Source organism: Mizuhopecten yessoensis, unplaced genomic scaffold (genome assembly GCF_002113885.1).
Source record: "Mizuhopecten yessoensis strain PY_sf001 unplaced genomic scaffold, ASM211388v2 scaffold1591, whole genome shotgun sequence".
NCBI classification, from domain to species: Eukaryota; Metazoa; Mollusca; class Bivalvia; order Pectinida; family Pectinidae; genus Mizuhopecten; species Mizuhopecten yessoensis.
In genome coordinates, this window is record NW_018404123.1 from 148,802 (window position 1) to 171,464 (window position 22,663).

General features: G+C 35.8%; 1 protein-coding gene and 1 long non-coding RNA gene across 2 annotated transcripts; one reads left to right on the forward strand and one right to left on the reverse strand.

The window, feature by feature from the left end:
* Positions 1-4,753: 4,753 nt before the first annotated feature.
* On the reverse strand, positions 4,754-6,112 carry LOC110465492. The gene has a single exon (XM_021521344.1). The coding sequence runs from the start codon at positions 6,110-6,112 to the stop codon at positions 4,754-4,756; it is 1,359 nt and encodes a 452-aa protein (XP_021377019.1).
* An 11,135-nt stretch (positions 6,113-17,247) lies between these two features.
* Positions 17,248-22,663, forward strand: LOC110465585. Its single transcript, XR_002464629.1, has 4 exons — positions 17,248-17,376; positions 17,801-17,853; positions 18,947-19,054; positions 19,448-22,663. It is a non-coding gene; the product is annotated as an uncharacterized LOC110465585 (long non-coding RNA).

Here is a 22,663-nt window from a genome sequence, read left to right on the forward strand (position 1 = left end):
TAACTGGAGAAAACCCAAGTGGTCGGGCAGGTGACCCAATACCTTGCCACGTCCATTCGGGGAATCGAACCCCAGTCGCCGTTGTAAGGCAAGTGCACTATACAATGCGCCACCTGACCACCCGATGTTGTTGATTAGTTTATGTTGAGGGACAGATCTTTATTAGCATATTGATAAAGACATGTATTTAATTCTTTACCAATTTTAACGAAATTATTCGAAGAACTGAACATGCGAAATTAACAGGATACTTTCCGCAACATGGAGTAGATGTTTATGTCACAAACCTTAACACCTACTCAATATCATTCATATATCCATATATGACAATAAATTACATTTTGATCTATAATATCAACGATCAGAGTCATACCAAATATGAAAGTACAGCGTGTTACATTGATGTACAGTGTAATTGTGCACAGAAATAGAGCTGATGTTGTTTACATTAGCTGTTTAAGTGATGACTGGTTTGATGAAGCGTTACCGTACCGATTGATTTCTGATTTCCATTTCAACCACTAATGCTTACTTGTACAATATCTTATTTACATGTGCAGTGGTGTTATATATAGGATCTTACATGAGTTTCCATTTCATATGCGATTTATGAAACGAGTCTAAGAATTTTTCAACATTGCGAGCCTCTGGCGAGTTTCATAAATTTTAATTGAAATGAAAACGAGTGCAAAATCCTTTTTATCACAAGATTATGTATTCGTGTAAAACGACAATTTTCATTCCACTTTGAAACCAAAAGGCCGCCATTTTGACTCCCAGTGTGTAAGTCTGTGACGTCATGTACTTGTCCTATGCCTGATGTCACAAGTGAAACAATTAGGTCATATGTTATGGGTTAATACGCAAAAACATATGACATGGGTACATTCACTGGATAACACAGTACATTATGTAATAAAAAAACGTTATCAATTATACATGTGAAACATAATGTAGTAAGTACAAAATTAATATGTTGAAAAAGCTCGCTTGTATTTATGTTTTGACGTTTGGCACTTGAATACATGCACAACATCAGAGATGGCGTTCATCCTAGAAGTAAAACTTTCTACTTACTGCCCGGACCTGCTTCCTGCGATATATTTTGCTGGTGATGTGTTTCAGATATGATGCATTGAAATTCTGATGCCTTCAGCACTTGTCGTTTTAATTCTTGTTGTGTTTCTTCATGACTTTATTGTACAACACTTGCATGACAAGGTGGAATACAGGTTAATAAAGCACAACCAGTGAAGTGTGTATGTGTGACGTTACGATGATGTATATTTGTGACGTTACGATGACGTGTATTTGTGACGTTACGATGACGTGTATTTGTGACGTTACGATGAGGAGTATTTGTGACGTTACGATGACGTGTATTTGTGACGTTACGATGACGTGTATTTGTGACGTTACGATGACTCATACGATATGTTCTCAGTGACCGTCTTCATACATACGATCAGTAAAGTGTATGTGAACTAAAGGTACGAGATGGCAGTAAAATAGATAGAAATGCTATTTGATTAAGATAATTGGTTTCACGTCTTGGTTTACCTAAACCTGTCCATGCGTATTGTGTTATAAATGAAGCCATGTAATAGCTGTTTAAGCAAATTGCCGAAAATGGCTTTTCATTTCATTGTACCATTGATTGTTGTTGTTTTCTTTTAGTCTTTTGATTAGTGTTCTTTTAGTCCCTGTGTGTAGACGCTGTTTTATGATTGATAGATATCTTATATACTAAGAGATTATGATGTGATCATTTCCATATCTTACTCCGTATCAGCCTGGGATTCCCATATCGGCCCGAGGGGCCGGAGGAACGAGGGCTGATAGGTTCGAGGGCTAATGCGGAAATGGATATGGAAATGGTCTTATAGTCATTTTTCTATCATAAACTGCTCCATAACATCAAAATAATTTCTGTAGCAATAATAAATAAAAACACCGAAAATGTTTATTTGATGAGCTTTACTACATCACATTTTACCTGAAAAACAATGAACAGAATAGCAAATACCAATGGATATGCAATGCAAAACAGCCCATATCACGGACAAATATATGATACATCGTATACTGTTTTTAATTTGAATGCATTTTCAACTATTCGACATACTGGCAGGTATCAAGTGTTCCTATTGGGGTTTCCTCTTTAAGTCGTCAACAACGTCTACATAAGGATCTAGAAGGTACTACTTCTTTGAGTTAAATGACATTAGTAGGAGGGGAGTAGCACGTTCAGCAAACAGGTATCTGCAAAACCTGCTTCATCTTCTCTCTATTTCCTAATTTGGAAAAATAAAAACGCATCACAAATTACTTTCACGTTGGTGCATATCTAATTATTCTATATGAATAAACAATACAGCTCTGTTGAAATATTTGACTGCAGATGTCGTCAAATAAACGCCTGGTTTTGTTAGACAGGAAAAGGATGTTTCGTATCAGATATGAAAAAAGGAGTTAACCTTAAAAGGAATTAAATTTAATTTGACATGGAGCATCCCTAGCCTAAAGAATTATGTGTTGTAAGAATAATATTGTGATGTTCCCTTCCTTCGGTATGATGGGGCGGCGCCCGAAAGAATGAATAGGGTTCAATCCTTATAAAATTAACCCTTATGAACAGCTGGTGGAATCCAACCTTATCAAATATGCATCTAGGGACAGCAACATCGTACAAATGAAGCATGCTGCTGCTCTCGGGGAGAATAAGAGACATCCAAAACAGGAAATGATCCAAACTAGAAACATCCAAAACAGGAAAATAAGGGATTTATGTTTAAAATCAAATTACAATTCTACGGCTGGAAATATATTGACCTAATGTTTCGGAGACCATCTTTTCAAAGAATAATCCTAACGTCAATGTTTATTTGACTTTAGCAACTTATCTTGACATGAATGTCATTATCATGCTCCTAATTAGCAGCAAATTTCGTGTTGTATACAGGAAATGGAGGTTTCTGTCCTCTTTGAGGCAGTGATTGGGCGGAGGGACAATTGATTGTTAATTCTTTTTTCGACTACTCTTTAAATTTGCACCAATGAATTTGAACTGAGATTATTGATATGTATTCATTTGCAATGTATTAATAAATGAAGGATGTCGCTCTTATTTTGAGCAGAGGGGGGAGGTGCATTAGGACAAATAGGACAAAAAACGTTCTTTGTACTCTCCAGTTGTAAAAAGCTTATTTTAACCGTAATTTATTCAAATGATCATCTCATGACCTGTCGCTTCTTTTCTGACTAAATCCAAGATGACTCATAATACAAATTCTGTTTTCATAGACCTGAGTTGTACCTGGTACTTCAAGGGTTGATTTCAAATTCGAAACGACCGCACTGCCCTCTGATTATTTAAAAAAATATTTTTTACTAATTCTCAACTTTTACAGAACGTCTTAAACATGTTTCTGTCCAATTCCTGACCAAGTAGTTCTATACAAACTTCTGGCGACAGTAGGAAATATAAAATGGCTACCCTTTAATTTTAACTTTAACAGAACGTCATAAAAATATTTCTGTCAAAGTCCTTACCAAGTAATTATATACAAATTCCTGGTGACATCTCAACCTCTTGCCCTGTTCAGATTTCAATGGAGACGGGTCAGGTCATTAGTTCAGACCCGATCTGCTTCTTGTTAACTCTAGTTAGTTTTGAACGATTACTTTACATACTAGTCTGACTTCTTACATTTGCAAATCTCCATGAATGTCATTATCATGCAAAATGTCCAGAGTCGGTGTGGGATGGTCTTAACAGTAGCAGTCTTAACTTACCCATCTCATGTATGTATATAACATTGTTACTGTTATTATTTGAAAAGAAAACAAAAAGAAAACTAAGAGATATTAAACAATAAGAGTATATCGTTGTGTTGTGTATACTGTAATTCTTACTCAAAATCAATAACACGTTAGTAAAATATGGACAAAGGAAACGCTTACAAGAATAGCATTGAAGAAGTAAAAGGAGAATAAAATCATGTTATTCTGGAAGGTTCTTTAAACTTTGGATGTGTCCGTCAACAAATGTATGGGTCTTTGTCTGGAATATATGACGTCATAATAGACCATCACATATGAATCACACGAAAACAATCAAATGGTACAGTGGTACTCTACAGATGGTTTGTCAATGCGTTCTTGATTAAACAGCCAACAAAACCCTCCTCATATGATATTTTTTTATAAACATATTTTTATCACTGTCATAATGAACATGCGATCGTTTGATAAGCTGTGTACACTTGTGTATGAAGTATGCACCAACCATGATGAGGAAGATTACTACGCATGGTGTTCCCAGCACTGTCAAGTTTACGTGACTGGACAATGACGCAATGTTCATGTTAACGTGACTGGACAATGACGCAATGCCCAAGTTTACGTGACTGGACAATGATGCAATGTCCAAGTTCATGTGACTGGACACTGACGCAAGGTTCAAGTCTACGTGACTGGACAATGACGATATGCCCAAGTTTACGTGACTGGACAATGACGCAATGCCCAAGTTTACGTGACTGGAAAAGGACACAATCTTCAAGTTGATGTGACTGGACAATGAAGCAATGTTAATTTAAGGGACTAGACATTGACGTCACGTTCAAGTTTGCATGACTGGACAATGACGCAAGGTTCAAGTCAATGTGACTGGACAATGAAGCAATGTTAATTTAAGGACTGGACAATGACGTCACGTTCAAGTTTACGTGACTGGACAATGCCGCCATGTTCATTTTGATGCCCGAAGTGTCCAATGGCATCGTCTACTGGAACAACCAAGGAATCCAGCAAGACTTCCATCTAACAATTTGGACATACCCATGAAATAATCAGGAAAGGCATGCGGTGAAAACACAAAGTTCCCGTTCTCCATCTGGATGACCTTCCACTCGCACTCAGGCCCTTGCTCTTTAACGGACATCAGCCATCTATCTGAGCCTTTTGTCATACTCACAAATTCGTCTGAACTCTCCCGCTGTTTTATATAAACGTAATTCCCCTTCCTCCGAACTTTTTCAAAACAAAATAATGATTCCGGTCCCACTTTCTCTTTGCTGCCGCGCAAGAATCTCAAATCCCCTTCTCCAAAGAATGACGTGTGAGTCTTCAGGTGTGTAGCGTGATATTTCATCCATTTCACGGAACAAAGTTCGAAATCTCCTTGAGTAATCCAGCTTTGATCTTGCAAAAGGTTTTTCTGTTCAAGAAACTTCATAAGAAGGTCAAAGTTTTCTTCCTTGATGTAGGAAACAATGTAGACGTATTCTTTTGTGGGTTTGAGAAACATACTGAGAGCTTCTCTGTCTTGTTCATCAAAGGAGCCGATCACGCGTTGTATACCTCCGGCCAGATGTTGACTGTGGGCTGTGGAGTTAGTGATTGTATAGAACTGACTCAGAATCATGTCACGCAGTGATGCAAGCTTTATGTATAACTCGATAAATTGCATTGCTTTCTTGGCCTTCTCGATCTTTTTGTTTTGGTCATTCTCTTTATGTTCCTTTGCAAGTTCTTTTATTAGCTTTCCGAGCTTGCGAAGAAACGTGGCACCTTGGAAAATATTCATTTGAATATTTATATTTGTTATATCATGCTCCGAAAGGTCCGCTTTCCCTCCTGTTTGGTTAAGGAAGTCAAATGCAAACCGATATAAAAGGTGGAGATCATCGCCTTCCTGTTGTAGTGTTTCATCGTTGTGGCCAGAAAATGTTCGTTTGATTTCATCTTCGACAACCTTCCCTATGGTGACTGTGTTACCCCCAAAAGAGGAGAAAACTTTACTTAACACCCCACAAATGACGGGAACCACGGGTGCACCCAAACCTGTCAAAGAGGACACAGATGACACTACACCTACCACGCCAAGCAACAGCTGGTTGGGATCACCACTAGTGAACTGCGGCAGATGTCCATACAGCTCTTGAAGATGAGACAGCAGCTCCTTCAATTTATCTGGATTTACCGATCCATCTTCGGTTTCAAAATATTGTTTGGCACTCGTACATTTTTCTGTTATATTTACACTTGTAGGTTGTAAATATTCTTCAATCTTGGAGAGAGCGTCAGATATATCACCAGCAGACGACATCGCAGTTTTTGCATTGAAGGGGATTGTTTTTGTGTGTTTGCTCTGAAAATAGATTAAATGGTAGTTAATAAGATACAATTTTAAAGATCGGGAAAAGTAATTAAGATCGAGATAGGAAGGAAGGAAGGAAAACAGAGAGAGATAGAGAGAGGCGGAGACTGACAGACATAGGCGTACGTAACCTCATTAGTTGAAATATCTGGATATAGAAAAGGAGACATTTTTTTTTTAAATAATTCATTTATATCAATATCTTAGGAAACATTATCTATTTAACGTTTATATATTCATTTCAACTAACCATTTTTTGTATAGCTGGAATTATGTTAAGAAATGATACCTTTTTTTTCGGGGGAGAGGGGGGGGGTAATCTTGAATTCATTAGTAATAGGGCTATTATGGAAACCTTTAAGGTACATGCATGTTATCATGTTACAATAGATAGGTAAATTTATCAGGTCACTTTAGAAACGTACACTGAACATGTCACAATAAATAGGTACAGTTATCATGTCACCATATATTAGTACATTTAACATATCACAAAAGATAGGTACATTTACTATGTCACAATAAATGGGTAAATATCATGTCACAATAAATGGGTACATATATCATGTCACAATAAATAGGTATATGTATCATGTCACAATAAATGGGTACAATTATCATGTCACAATAGATAGGTAAATTTATCAGGTCACTTTAGAAACGTACACTGAACATGTCACAATAAATAGGTATATGTATCATGTCACAATAAATGGGTACAATTATCATGTCACAATAGATAGGTAAATTTATCATGTAACTATAGAAAAGTACATTGAATATGTCACAATAAATAGGTATAGATATCATGTCACAATAGATAGGTACATTTATCATGTCACAATAGATATGTACATTTATCATGTCACAATAGATATGTACATTTATCATATCACAAAAGATAGGTACATTTATCATATCACAAAAGCTAGGTACATTTACTATGTCACAATAGATGGGTAATATATAAAGTCACAACAGATGGAAACATTGATCGTTTCAAAATTGATGGGTAAAGATATAAAATCACAATAGATCGGTACATTTATCATGTCACAATAGACGGGTACAGTCATCATGTCACAATACATTATTACATTTATAATGTCAAAATTGATCGGTAAATATCATGTCACAATAAATGGGTACATATATCATGCCACAATAAATGGGTAAAATTATCATGTCACAATAGATGGGCACAGCTATCATGTCACAATAGATAGGTATATTTATCATGTCACACTAGATGGGTATATTTATCATGTCACACTAGATGGGTACAGACATCATGTCACACTAGATGGGTACAGACATCATGCCACACTAGATAGGTATATTTATCATGCCACACTATATTGGTACAGACATCATGTCACAATAGATGGGTACAGTTACCTAAAGCTGACAGCATTATAGGAAAAAGTATAAGACAAAATGAGTAACGATATAAGTACAACTACAGTTGAATTTATGTTTTTAAAAATCTTTCTCTAAAACATTATCGACACATTCATTGAACTTATCTAATTTAAATTCTGGTCTACATTGTATGTTGTATGTTGAGTCAACTTTGGCTTGTAGACAGTTAAAGAAATATTGTAGATTTACCTGCATTTGTATTTAATCGTCATGTTGACCTATCAGTCCATAACACACCGTAAATCAGGATATAGTTTCGGAATGTTTACTAAGGGACGAAGTGCCTTTGCACTTATGGTATGTTAGAATAAGATTCGCTTGAGAAATCTCTAAACATATGAGTGTATATACAACCTAGCAGACAAACATGCGTGCACCGGTCATTATATGACAATAAAATCAGTATTATCTGAACTGCAGTTCAAGTATGAAAGATTTAAATATATTGCTTTTGATAGCGACGAGAGAGAAAATTAGAGAGAATGCACGACAAAATATAGTTTTTTATTTTTTTATTTTGTATGTAGCCATGATACAAATAGTGATATTAAATACGATCTATGAATTATCTTATATCCGAATATTTAGACATGCTGATAGGTATTGGACGTGTAAGCATATAAATGATCTTTATCAATTATTTTGTAATAATGTTATAAAAACAACACTTTCAATAAACGTGCAATGTCAGCTTTTGCATGCCCCTTCCCTAAATTGTATCAGTCATTCCACTCAAACAGGAAGTTAATTAAGATATTATGGTTTAACCAATAGTAATTTTTTGATAAATCAACCGTTTCATTTACAGCGATTCGTATTTAAACTGAACATATTCTATATAAATATATAAACATGTATGTAGGTAAATATTTAAATAAGTAACATAAACATGAATAAAACCAGATCAATTTACCTGTTGACACTTGCACACCTGATCTTGCACAGGTAGATGACCGTTGCTTAAATAGACCAAAACTATGTCAACGCTACTTCAGTTCACCGGCGTTGTTTATATATTCTTAAAGGCACACGGACTCAGCATATGGATAAATCCTGACGCATTTCATATTCCGATACACATATATTTATTGAAAAATCTTAAAATGGAAAACAGTGATAGTTTTTATTCCTTTGACGACATTTAAATGTGTTACCCTTTCTCAGAAAGTAAAGTACATAGCTTTCTCAAATTTGATTAGAGGGTTCTTGCTGTCTCTTATTTGTATATATCATTTCGATAAATTCATGGTGGTGAATGCTTAACCTAACAGACTGTATAGTGTAAACAGTAAACGGATTTCGAGTCGCTACACATTGTACCACTGGGTTTATTACACTACCATAAATAACACGCCAAGCTTCATAATGTATTGCATTCTATAAAACTTTAAACAATTTATGATTAATATGATCAATACATCTAAAATAGCAAAATACAAAATACAAAAAACACCAAGAAAGTGCTTTACCATTATACAGTAAATGTCTTTTCTCCCACTTCTCTGTCATTTTGCAATCTGTCATAATCTAAAAACAGGAAACCATAAAATGGTGGCAGTCTGTAATCAGGACACTCTACTGATTGTCGTTTCGTATCCTGTTGTTGATATAATTACGAGTATATCATACAACTCTACTGCTTGTCGTTTTGTCTCCTTGAGTGTGCATTCAATCGTATACCCGGGACACTAACATATAAAACACACGAGTCAACTCTTACAATCAATTTTATTTACCTGTGTTTACCTGCACACACATTGACTTTGTACAGGTAAATATATATACAAACTTGGTCACGCTATCGGCGTTATCAAATCACATAAGTATGTGATACTTACAGCATATTTTTTAATCTGCAACTACTGAACCGAGGTTTCATAGTAAGTCAATCACTTTGTTTTGTATGCTTATTGATATTAATGATGCATGTAATACGGCCATGTAAGCCTTTTACAAAAAACTAGTCGTATAAAAGGTTGAAAGATTTAAAAAAAAAAAAAAAAAAAAAAAAACACAGCTATAAAGGCAACGGTTAACTATAAAGCCCTATAAAAGGTTACATTTGCAACTTTTGGAAACGAAAGAAATTTTCAACCAATATTACATATCAGCCAAATTATGGTCCATCTGCAATTATTCATTGTATTGTAATTTTACTTTGTATGACTTCTGTGTGAACAACATAACATAAATTATCGTGATTTACATTTTTATGAAATTATTTTGCTGAATATGTATAGAACTTTATGTAAACATACATATCAATAGGATATTAAAAAATTGTCTAGAATGCAGTGATTTGCTATGAAACACTACCAAATTGTGCAGAGAGAATATCCGCGTTCAGGAATTCTCGAAATCTATTATCTTTATATCATATATATATTATAAACAAATACACAAAAATACTTAAAGCTAAAGAACCTAATGTATATATATTTTCGGTATTTTTTTTTGGCGAAATACTGTCGCTGTAGTCTTTAATACAGCTGTCATTTGATAAGATATCGTAATCATCACGATTACTGTAGACACAATAGCAATACAGATATATAAGCCTTAAGTGCTTTGTTTAAATAATTAATTATCGTCAAACCATCAAAACACAAGAATACTGTTAGTAATAAAATATAAGATATAAACACTCAACCACAGAAATTCAGGAGACACCAAACAAGGAAAGAGAAAGATATGAAATCCCAAGCAGCTTACCAGGGGCTTCGAAGGTTCGGGTTAAGTCTAGGCAATTATGTATGCTATTTACACTCATCGCAAATGCTGATATGTCATAGTTGGGAAATTACCTATCAGAAAAAGAGACCTGATTATGTAGATCACTTGTCTACAACGAGAAAGAAAGAACAAATTGTTTACAAAAGAAGAACAAAAACAACTCATTATACGAATAATTATGTTATATTTTTATTGGAGACAGAAAACAGTTCCTACATTTTTGTTGATTTTTAAACAGTTTCAAAAACCCGATGGAAACTTTCGGGTACAATCTTTTTACCATAGGATCGGTATCAATTTGGAGAGTTTATATGCTATTTTGAAAAAATGAGGGCAGTGTGAAAAAAGATATAAAAAGAAACTGACACCCGTCATATGAATCTACATTATGCAGGTTAAATTCTAGTCATGTTTTCAAAGTGAAAACTAAGAAAGAGACAATACAACCACAAGACATATTGAATAAAATGTCGATATTCATCTCAGACAAGGAAATAGATATTTTCGAAGAGATTATGGTACCGACCATACACATTCATCATGTTTCATCTCTGTCCTCGAACTCACGACCTACGTTACCAAAGCGCATAGCCTAGACATATCGGCAGCTCCTACCACTACACAACATCAACTTAAAAAGAAGGTGTCTATGATACAGTGACGACTAAGCCGAATATCTCGACATAGTCATAGTGACAAATCGTCTAGTAATGATATGAGTACATTGCATCTGGATCGCAATGTATACATATAGACCTGGATACGCATTCAACAAATATCATTATATATCACCCACAATATAATTACGACAGGTAGTTCACATAGTAAGCCTTCGGGCCAATTTTAAACTTCCATCGTCACTTGTATTTCTATGTCATTTAATCAATTCATAAACATAACAAATAAGTACGAAACTTTAAAATCAAACAAAATTCGAAAAAAACCTCACAAAAACAGTTCCAACTATATAAAAGGGAAATATTAAGACAGATTTCCTTGCAATAGAACAAGGTTAATAGGACCTGTTTTCCCGGATGGGTACTCTATTACACTTATCATAAGTAATATATAAACAACTTTTGTGCGGTACAATTTAGTATAAAGCGGCATCAGGTGACACTCGGATTAAGACCAATTTAAAATGCACAAGAGCATGGTCATACAGCCAATAATACTACATACAAAGATACAAACATGGATGATATTAGATACAACAAAGCGTCATAGATGTACAAGAAGACAAAAACAATATAATTAGGTAGTTATGTTCACAGTCAAAATAAAAATCTTAATAGAAACTACTTTCTAGTAGATGAAGCGAACAATTTCCTGTTAATGTCGCATGTTTACTTCTATTTTTTGGAAAATGTCCTTAAGTTAGAATTATATTTAATGACCCGTGTTTCTTTTTAAGACGTCGGAGATTGCTTCTTGTTTTAAACATGTGCACACTCATTCTGTGCTACCTGTACGGTGTACACGAGTTCGATGTCATACACAAATTGCATGCGGATATGGGAATTCAGCCATTGGGAGTTTTTAATGCCAATATATAGAATCCATACAAACAAATTGATATTTTTTTTCATGGATGATTCCGCAAACTTCATGAAAAGCTAACATTCCTCTGCCCTGATGTATGACAAAATGTAGAATATTCTTTTGATGGATCTGATCACTTGGTGCACTCATCTGGCTATACGGTTGCTGTGGACTCAATTGCCATCTGATACGTTAGATGGAGGTCCTCGGCCTCCTCCAGTAGTTTATCATGGCTATGTCCACAATAGATTTCACCATCAAAAACCTAATGTAAGTATGCTACTCGTAGATCTCGAGAAGATAATGTAACAAACCACAGATGATCGGGACAGCTTTCCCACCCCAACCTGTGAAGAAGCAGACTAATGGCACTACATCCAGTAGCACCTTGACGCAATTACCACTAGTGACATCCCAATACAGTCCATAAAGCTGTTGTAACAAGGTAGCTATGTCTACACATATGCTCATGTAATAACGTATGTTTGTTTTGTTGCTATATCTCTCTTCTAAGAATTTCCGAATCCTGGAGTTGGAGAGGCCATTTCACAAATGACCAACAGACGGCATTGTAACTTTCACGGTGGAAGGAATATCAATGTCATTGATGGTTGCGTTGAATCTGAAATCCATTAAAATTAAATTGATATAATTCAAACCTAAAGTGAAAGTTCACCACTTAATGAATATATCTGATGGTGGGTACAATAGATACATGTTTGAGTAACATATGTATGGGAAGTCGCTACACAAACCTATGTATGCAATACCTAGCAAACACGCGTGCACTAATCACGTAAAATGAAATCATTGTTCATATGTTTTACACATATAAAACATAAATATATTGCTATAAACAGCAACGAAAGAGAATGTCAGGGGAAATGCATGGCAATAATTTGTGCTTTTAGTAAGAAGAGAACGAAAACGTGATGTTATTTTGTCCTCTGAATTCTATATTACATGAATCTACAGTACGTTGCTTGTAGGTGTCGGATGTGATAGTGTATAGCTTGATTATTGCCTTCGAAATGGTGCAATTAACTCAACTTTTAGGAAGGTGCTATGTCAGTTGTTTTATGTCTCTTTTTCTGAATCTGGTTTGGTTTGGTTTACACTAATTAACAGCAATGGTAATTTGAGGACGTTCCATGTTTTGGTGGTGGAGAAAACAGTAGTGTCTTGAGAATAGCATCCGACCTGCCGCCAGTATCCATCGACTGCCTTATTTAGGAAGGCTAGTGATCGTAGACGCATAGCCTCGTTCAACCAGACGCTTGATCACTTGTTATTCAAGAGTCTGGTCAAACACAGTTCTTTAGAATAGCCATCAACAGAGGGCAGTGTATTCACTTTTATCGAAAGCAATGTTAGAAAACGTGTCAAATCTCCAGAATAATGTCATATATTTCCACTGAATAAATTGTAACTGAGCACAAAGTCAACAATGCTGACTGAGGTTGGAAAAAAGCATGCAAAGCAAGTGAGAGTTTACCTGTACACCATTCAAAACACCACGGGTTCTCACTCAGGTAATCTGGCTTGACTTGTATCAACAGCCTGGTTAGCGTCATGAATTATTGTAAAATATTCAATGAAAAAACATGAAATCATTCTTGAGATTTGAAGCATTTTCTTAATTTTTTGTCGATAATAGTGAAAACACGGCTACTTCAGGAATGCATTTACAGGTAAGTTTTTTACTGAATTAAAAATTCAATGTAGTTTTGCGCCACTCGAATTCTGACTTCAAAAATTGAAAAGGGTATGTCTTCCTTTGACCAACGAAATCATTTACCAGAATTCTGGTAAGCCTCATTATGACTTCACAAAACAATAGCACTGGGTTTGACCAGACTCTCTGTTCGGCATAGCTTGCGCAGACGACAAGAGTCTGGTTGAACGAGACTATAGACGGCAATGCGTGTTAACCACTCGACCTTGACTCCTTAGTTATTCGACTCAAACAGGAAGCAAATTGATAAATATAGATTACGGCCATTGTAAGAATTTGATAAATTGACAATTTTATTTACAGTTTTGAGTATATGTAGTCTTGCGTTATATATAGTACTGAAGGCCTGAGTTGATCTAATATTTATTCTTTCCTACAAAACTCATAATATATGACATGAACATCTATTACATAACATAACTTATACACGGCGACTGACTCGACAGAAAGTACAACTGAAATATAATCATATCATTTATTGAATAAAGAAATGAATCTGCACCCACACTGACTTACCTGGGACAATGAACCTCAGATGATGTATATATTTGAAGGCTGGATCTGCAGTGGTTTGAGATCGCGCAGGGAATGACAGGTTCTAAGCATGCGCACACACTCATACCTATGTGTTATGCAATATGTAGGCGGGGTGCCAATTTGGGCCTTCAGGTAGCTATCACCGATAAGTTTCAGTGTTTTTATTCACACTTACCTAGGGGTTATGCCATCATGATACATGTATGACATGAAATTAAGGTCAGCTTGGAGACCATTCCGAGTAATAAAGGGGCAAAGTGAGGGACCAAACTCACAAATGGTCTCTTTTGACAAAACTGCATGTTATGTTTTGAAAGTTTCTTCATGCTCTAACTGTACAGGAATAGTTACAAATGTCTCCGAAACAGTCCATGTAGTACTAGTATTAGACATGTCTTTAAGGTAGACCTAGAATGGAGCTCGGAAACCGAAACGTAGACATGAAAATGCGGAGATAATTTTGCATTTTGTTTTGAACGTGGCGTAAAGGGTTATAGTGAGTACACAGACAGTTAATATCGCACGGGGACAGATAAAATGATACGTGTATTTCCACAACGCCTGATACGATATTATGTGACTACAGTCGTTAAAGTCTTTGTTAGAAACAGTAGCAATTATACTTCAATGCCTCCCGGGACCACCGGTTGATTATTCTAAAGCCAAATAAACGGAAGAGAATTTTCTAAACATTTTCCTCATGTTGGTAAATATGGATTATGAAAAGTTCTTTTTAAACAATCAATTATGAGTTTCTATATGACGTTTATATGACTAGTACGGATTGTATACTGTCATCTTCATCAGACAAATGACAAGTGAAGCAAATGCACACAAAGGTGTAAAATTTGTACGAGTTGTCCACAAAATCGATGTCGATTCGGCTACGCTGTAAGCGTATGTACAATAGTTGTTATATATGTACCGAAATGATTCGATTCAGATGTGCGAGAGTCTATGACCCCTCTCATCTCGATTTAGAAATGTCCGTCTGCGACGTATCCAGATGGCTCACTTTATGTGCCGCTTGAACAGATTGCTCTCTATGTCCAATACTTTAAAGTTATCTCATACAATTACATGTTTTTTTCTGTGTGTCATGGTCTGTGATTGCCGATTATTTGGGACTACGACTGCTTCCTTTTTGATCTGGTGAATTTTTCCGGTATTCACAAAGGCAGACCTCAAATCGCCATTCAGTCTCTCCGATATACGATGCGTCGCTGTTTTTGAATTCAATTTTGTATACGCATTCTGCGACGGGTTTTTTAATCAATAGTATTGTAGCTTACAGTATCACTATCCATGCTTCTTGAAGCAGAACAGAAATAATATCAACAAAGAAATATCTCCAAAAAAGATAAATTTTAAATAAGCTCTAATGACATATCTATTATGCGAGAATTGCAGCCATAGTCATTATCAAAACAAACACGCAAGAGTTGGCTTTATCGAAAGGCATTCATGTACATATGGTATACATAGATAACATATGAATAGCAAAGAAGTGTTATGAACGAGTGAGTTTAACGCATGTCTACGTTAATTGAGGCGATACATATTTAAACTCAACTAATTTTTCAACAATTATGAAGCAAGAAATAGTAAAAAAAAGTTTTGCCAACATAAATTATCTGTCTTGTTGACTGCTATATTGAACCGTGTATAGGGCCTAAATATGGCAGAAATCGGAGAACCTGGAGAAAACCAGCTTGGTTAGCCTGTTGACCCCATAACTTTTCACGCCGATCGAGGAATCGAACTCCAGCCGTAAAATGAAGGTGATATCGATATACATTTCGTCATTGTCTGTATGCAAACCTCTGTCAGGGTTTTTATGTTAAATTTGCTTTGTGTGAAGAATCACGGTCGTATATTGACAGGAGTAAGGGTACGGGTGGCATATTTTTTATGTGATCAGTCGAACTTGTGTTATTGGTATATGTAAGAGGAACAATGAAAACTGAGTATCGATTAACGCATAGCTAGTCGCTACACCTACTACATTATAATGCGAGACATTATATAATCCAAAACGATATGTACTAATATGTTTTAATATACGAACGAGACACCAATAACTCAAGCAGTGTTGACTTTACTACACCAGTCGATAGCATTAAAGTAGAGATCCCACAATGAGGTCCCGTGACTATTTTTCCCGGATCAATGTTTGAGAGTTGATTTTAGTCAATTTGAGGGTGCTGATTAAAATGAGCTCAGGTAAACCTCGTGAAAATGTTGGCTAACTCGGCCAAACGAGTACAATTCAAAACGGCCGCAACCCGACGTCTGGTATATAAAAATTATTACATATCTTTGCTTCTAGGTGTCCGTTTTATAAGATATTTGGGTCTAAATATGTATTTGAGGGGTCAGGGATTTTATTTATTAGTCTAATAACTTGATAAAAGTAAGCGTTTGAACGAAAAATGGTCTTTTATAATTTTGCTGCCAAAAATCAGGATTACCGCCAGCTGACTGCAAAGGAAAAGACCAGGAAGACGCCCTTAATGGTTTGGATGCAAAGGTTTCATCTTAAACCAGTGTGTATTAGATAAAAACTCCATTGTATGAAATGTACAGGGTATTTTGGTGTACTTGCCTCCTTGTGATAGCACGTATCTGATACCGACTTTATAGTGCTATCTCACTGAAATACCATGCTGAAGGAACCCAGCACAGCATTCCGTCCGGTCACTTTATACTGACAACGGGTGAACCAGTTGTTGCCAATTCCCATAATACTGAACGTTCAGCAGGAAATAACAACCCCACCCCCCCACCCCCCCACACACACACACACATACATTCTGAAGGGGTACCACATTAGTGCCCTCAACCTAATGTACAAGACATGCAGAAAAATTGCCTGTTATTTTAAGGGCATACTTTATGTTCAAAGGAAATAAGTCCTTTAATAGCGACAAATTCAAGCGACTAGAGATAAGGTGTAAAAGGGTATGTTTGAATACTCTTTTATATTGTAATCTAAAGGTATACGTCAACAGTCATAATAGAAAATAGCATACTTGTTTGTGTATTTATTTCTCACGTAATGTGTCTGTATTAGACACGACATTCTCGGTTTAAGGTCACTTCCGGTACAGGGCGGGTATCCGGTCGCGATAAATCGTTTATTGTTACAATGTAGAAGGACTGAGTAACTTAAAGCCTTTCTGAAATGTTTCTCCATAAACATGATGGTGAGGTGGTGTTTAAAAGTGTGACTTCAGTTTACAAGGTATGTGTGTATCACTTTACATAACATGCTCCTTTCAGTAAGTATAATTAGCGTTTAAAAGTTGCAAAAGTGTCCTGAAAGCACCATCGTATCTAACTTCAATATTGAACAGTATTATTATACTGATATCACGTTACTCATAATAAAATAATCAATGTTTATTATCACGTCTCTAAATTTATTGTCACTTGATGCCGTAAAACTTTGATTCACAATGCGATATTATCGGCAATTAGAATGTTCCACTTGTTAGTGCCAAGATTTCTGAAGCTTATTCATTTTGCAACCGTTGTGCTATAGATTGTCCTATTTTTTGCATATTTTTTATTAAAAATATAAACATATGTCTCTTGATATGTGTTTACTGTACAGTAGAGGATGTATCACTGTTATACAATAGGTTTGTTTTGTTCGTATTTCCGAGGTGACATAGACATGGAAGCGACGCCATCCACAAGCACAGCTAGTTCCAAAGGGGTAGGTATACCATGTAGTATACCATATGTAAGTGTTCTTGTCTAGATATACTGTCGATAGCTTCAGATGTAACAAGCTGTCCTTTATAATCGTTAAGTAGTACAGGTCCATGTCTTACAACAACATCAACACTGTTCATCATAGTGACAAATCTGCTTAGGCCACTTTTACTATTCATACGGTAACCGATCTGTCCTTCGCTTTTTGTCAAATATAAGTCGTGCCGATAATTTTAAACCTGTTGGCCAATCAAAAGTTTTTTTCTTCCTGGGATGCTTCTATCATAATGTTCAACATACACTTATACCACTATGAAATACTTTTAATATCTAGACATTCGAAGGGGGAAACACTTAATTTAAATGTTACTCTGTTGTAGCAAGAAGTCATACGAAGTTAATATTTGTATTGCACCATATTACATTTCGTACATGAGGAGTCATTAGTGGAACTGTAGTAAATGTCAAATGAATCGAAATCTAATTTCCGAAACATGTGTAGACGCCTAAAGGAAAGCGTGACTATGAAATCGCTTATAACGTTACAGATTAACACCATTTTGATACAGCAGATAAATGAGCGTACATACTTTGGTAACCTCCATTCTTCAGTACTTACTTAGTACCTCTATACTATCACAAGCATCTGATTTCGGCCTGGACATTTTGTCGGAGTGTTTTGGTGGTATTTTTGGTGGTGAAGTTTCTGGAGGGGGTCTTTTGATGGGGGTATTATTGGGTGGGAGAATTTCGATGTTAGTATTTAAGTGGGAGAAATTTGATGGGGACTTCGAAGTGGGTGCTTTCGTGTTGAAAATGAGTTCATTTTGTCCTGGAGAGCTAACGCCGGAGTTTATCTTCTGTTATTTATGCATTGCAACGCTTTCAATGTGTATCAATTATTATCACATCTATTACTGTGCATTTGACCAGAAAGCATGTTATTATCTTGGTAACGATGATTCTTTCATATAATTATATATTGCTTTTGTTCCAACCTGCCCTCGGTACATGTAGTATGTTACAAGAAGGATATAATAATTATCAACCTGAATTGTATTTAACTATTAGATAAATCATTTTATACTTTACAGTCCGTAGGGAAGAAACGACAAGTACTCTACTACATGATGCCCGCCGTTTTTGTTACGCTGTTCTGCTTCTGGCCCACCGGCATCATGGCCATCATGAAAGTCACAGATGTAAGTATACTCTATTGAATAGGTCATAGGTGACTATTCCAATGAAGAAGTAATTAAATGGCATCACAATATCCTAGTGATATTTCCAGGTGGCCAAACTTCGTATGCATGCATGTTTTTACAAGACTTCGATCATCAGGCATAGAGCCTAAAGACCTGTGTGCTCAGTTGTTACACATAGCATTTCAATTTAAGAGCAAGTCACAACCACGCTTCCTCATAAGTTATTCTTATTGAAAAGAAATAGTTTAAATATTAAGTTAAAAATTGATCTTTTTCAGAAAAAACAATTTCTGCCAAATTTAATTATTTGTAGATTAATTAGATTGGCGACTCACAGGAGATATGTTATTTCATTTTTTTCAACTAATATCGCGGAGTACTTTTTTGTAGATTGATGACGCTAGGAGGCGGGGAGACGCAATGTACCTCCAGACGAGTAAGAGTGCCGCTTTAAAGTGGATAGGCATGTCAGTATTGTTTGGAGTGGTAGTTCTCTCCTCTTTGGGCTCCATCATAGGATGGCAAATATTCCACAAATTGTGAGGACCAGAACTGGAAGTGAATAGAGTCTATGTTATCGAATAATGCTTTCGCATGATGCAAAACAGTCAAATGCCATTTGCTTCTGATTTGGTTATACATTCAGCAGCATTTTATATTTTTAAATATATTCAATTTAAAAAGTACTTGACATTACCCATGTAAGTCGATCACATTAGCATACCTGGTGTATGTATGTAGGAATGTGATGAATGGTAAATATCAACGACTTATACATCTAGTGTCGAATTAGCTGTAAACAGCAAACTGACATTCTTGCAGCGATTTTCTTGGTTCGTCCGTTGCTTTTTTTGCCTGCAACTATTGTAACATGGCTGAGTCTAAATGAAAACTGCGTACAAATCTTACGATCTTTGAACACGCTCGATTTTTTTTTTTTATTTCTTGACAATGACGACCGTTTGGTAGCGTTATGAATACTACTTGCAGTCAGATTTTTTTGTTACTGCAGTGTATTAAATAACCATGTGTTAGGAGGCCAGGAGACAAAATTAATTATTCATCGCTTTCATTTAATACATGTAATGGTAATTGAAGTGGAAAGTTGACATTGTTTATTATTCTGTTTTTAGCATCCTACAGTGAAAATCTGACAGAAAAGATATATCGACTCTATAAATTTTCGCTCAGACACGTTATCTCAAATAATCTCGTTTTTGGGACAAAACAAAAATACATATTTAGATGGAATCATCTTTATTAGTGGTATTTCTGCTGTCATAAAAATAGGCCGGCAAACTGCATAATGGTTCGATTTGTAATTTTCAAAGATATATAAAAGAAATTCTCAAGTTGAACAATTATTTCGTGAGATACTCCATGAGTTACATCGTGAGTTACCTCGTGAGTAAACCCGTGAGCTACTTCGTGAGTTACATCGTGAGTTACCTTGCAAGTTACCCCGTGAGTTACATCGTGAGTTACGCCATAAGTCACACCGTGAGTTATGTTGTAAGTTACACTGTGAGTTGCACCGTGAGTTACACCGTTAGTTACACCGTGAGTTACATCGTGGGTTACACTCTGAGGAATATTGTGAGTTACCCCGTAAGTTACAACGCGAGTTACATCGTGAGCTACACTGTGAGGTACATTGCGAGTTTCCCCGTGAGTTAATAGTAAGTTAATTTGAAACATATAGAACAGCGTTGATACTGACCCAACTTTTAGATGTACGTCTAAAGGTAGTATGGCATGACCAATGGAATGTAGATATACATAGACGAAGGTTGATGCTGTACTACACCCTTATTGAATTCGGATATGTAGTGCTACTCTTCAAGCACTGCATATATGTAACAGACTTCATTTATATACCTGATCACCGGCGACCGACCCGATCTAGTTCTACCACAGCCAATCCCTCCATGAACAAAGTCTTCGACCCTGAAGCAACGAGAGACCGCCTACAACATTCCGTGTGGTTATGTAATTGTTAGTGAAACCATCCAAATGGCGAGATCGGGATGCGAACTTAGGACCTCTGAACTCTAGACAGACACTTTACCTTATAAACAGCGTTCGACCCAGTCCAGTTCCGCTACATTTAAATAATCTAACTATATATAATGGTTGTGCTTGCATACGTTTTGCTTCAAGGCACGCGTGAAAATACAAATTATGATGGCATAAATGCAATTTCTACCACTTGTTCGCTCTTACAAAAATTTGAGAAAGAGGGGCTTCCTTAAATTTTGAAAATATCAAACGCAGATCAAGTACCCATTTTTCTTTCCATATATGAAATACACATCAAAAAAGAAATGACATAAGAACAATTAGCAAAGAAAATAAAAAATAGCAAGTGAAACTTATCCAGGCTTTTATCGAAACATTGTATTGCACCAAATGTCCATTTAATCCATTTAGAAATCACAGTGGTGCTAATACAATATAATGTTTTCCGAAACACATCTAGAAATACAGCGAAAGGGGAAAGGTGCATTTCATACCCCTCTAACTGTAGTATTTCTCAAAAACCATAGTATTTCAGCTCAAGATGTCCACCAGCAGAGCCTACCACCTTTTAACTTTCTTAACAAGAACGTTTAGAACTACTTGCATCTCATTCTCCAAAACGTGAAAACACCACAAGCTCCTTTCCGTCAACTTATTTTTTACGTTAACTTACTTTCATCCTCCATAATTTCGATCTTTACACCCCTGGAATACGTCATAGCAAAATTGAAGGCACGCGGTTAGCTATTTGATTGGTGTCTGATGAAAAAACTTGACCAATCACTAGGCTGATACTTGTCCTTTGAAGATTGCAGAGGAGCGACGCCCGACTTAACAGCCAGTAACGTTTACCGTTACACCACCGCGGGATTCTTTTGCTGTACATCAAAGGATCAAACTAGTCCATTTCAATTCAATTCAATTTATTGACTTTAGGCCTTATGGCCCATGAATACATATTACAAATTACACACAATACATAATAAGAAGGTGAAACAGCAAGACAAAAGTGGAGTAGGATTTAAAGAAATACAGCTCTTATCTTATTTGCTTCAAAATTAAATTTGCCGAGACGGCTTAATTCCTTGTTGTTATTGACACACAATAACTGTATTAATTGAAACATTGAAGGTTTTTGCCAATAGTATTTTTTGATATATTCACTTCTTAAGTCGTTGTACATATTACATATTAATACAAAATGATATTCGTCTTCTACTTCAGTAGTCGACTTACAAATTGCACAATATCTCCTATTCCGCTCGATACCTCTATAACGACCGGTTTCAATTGCCAAAGAATGTGCAGACATACGAAGTTTTGTTAAACATATTCTATATTACTTAAGCATATAATTAGTTTAAGAAACTGAATGGAAAAATGTTTACAATATGCTTATATAAAAAATGATTTCGAGGAATTCTCTAATAAACCTCTCAAATATTGTTGAGCTCGGTCAAAAATTCTTTGACGTATGACAAGGTCAAATGGATTAAGCGTTCGATGGTGATCGGTCTGCCAATATCTGTCTATGACAGTTTATATATATGCTGAAATTAATGTTTTTGTACATGTACATGTATGTGT

Bases quoted from the DNA above. Each gene is read 5' to 3' on its own strand.
- LOC110465492 (XM_021521344.1), bottom strand. From the start codon at position 6,112: ATGTCGTCTGCTGGTGATATATCTGACGCTCTCTCCAAGATTGAAGAA.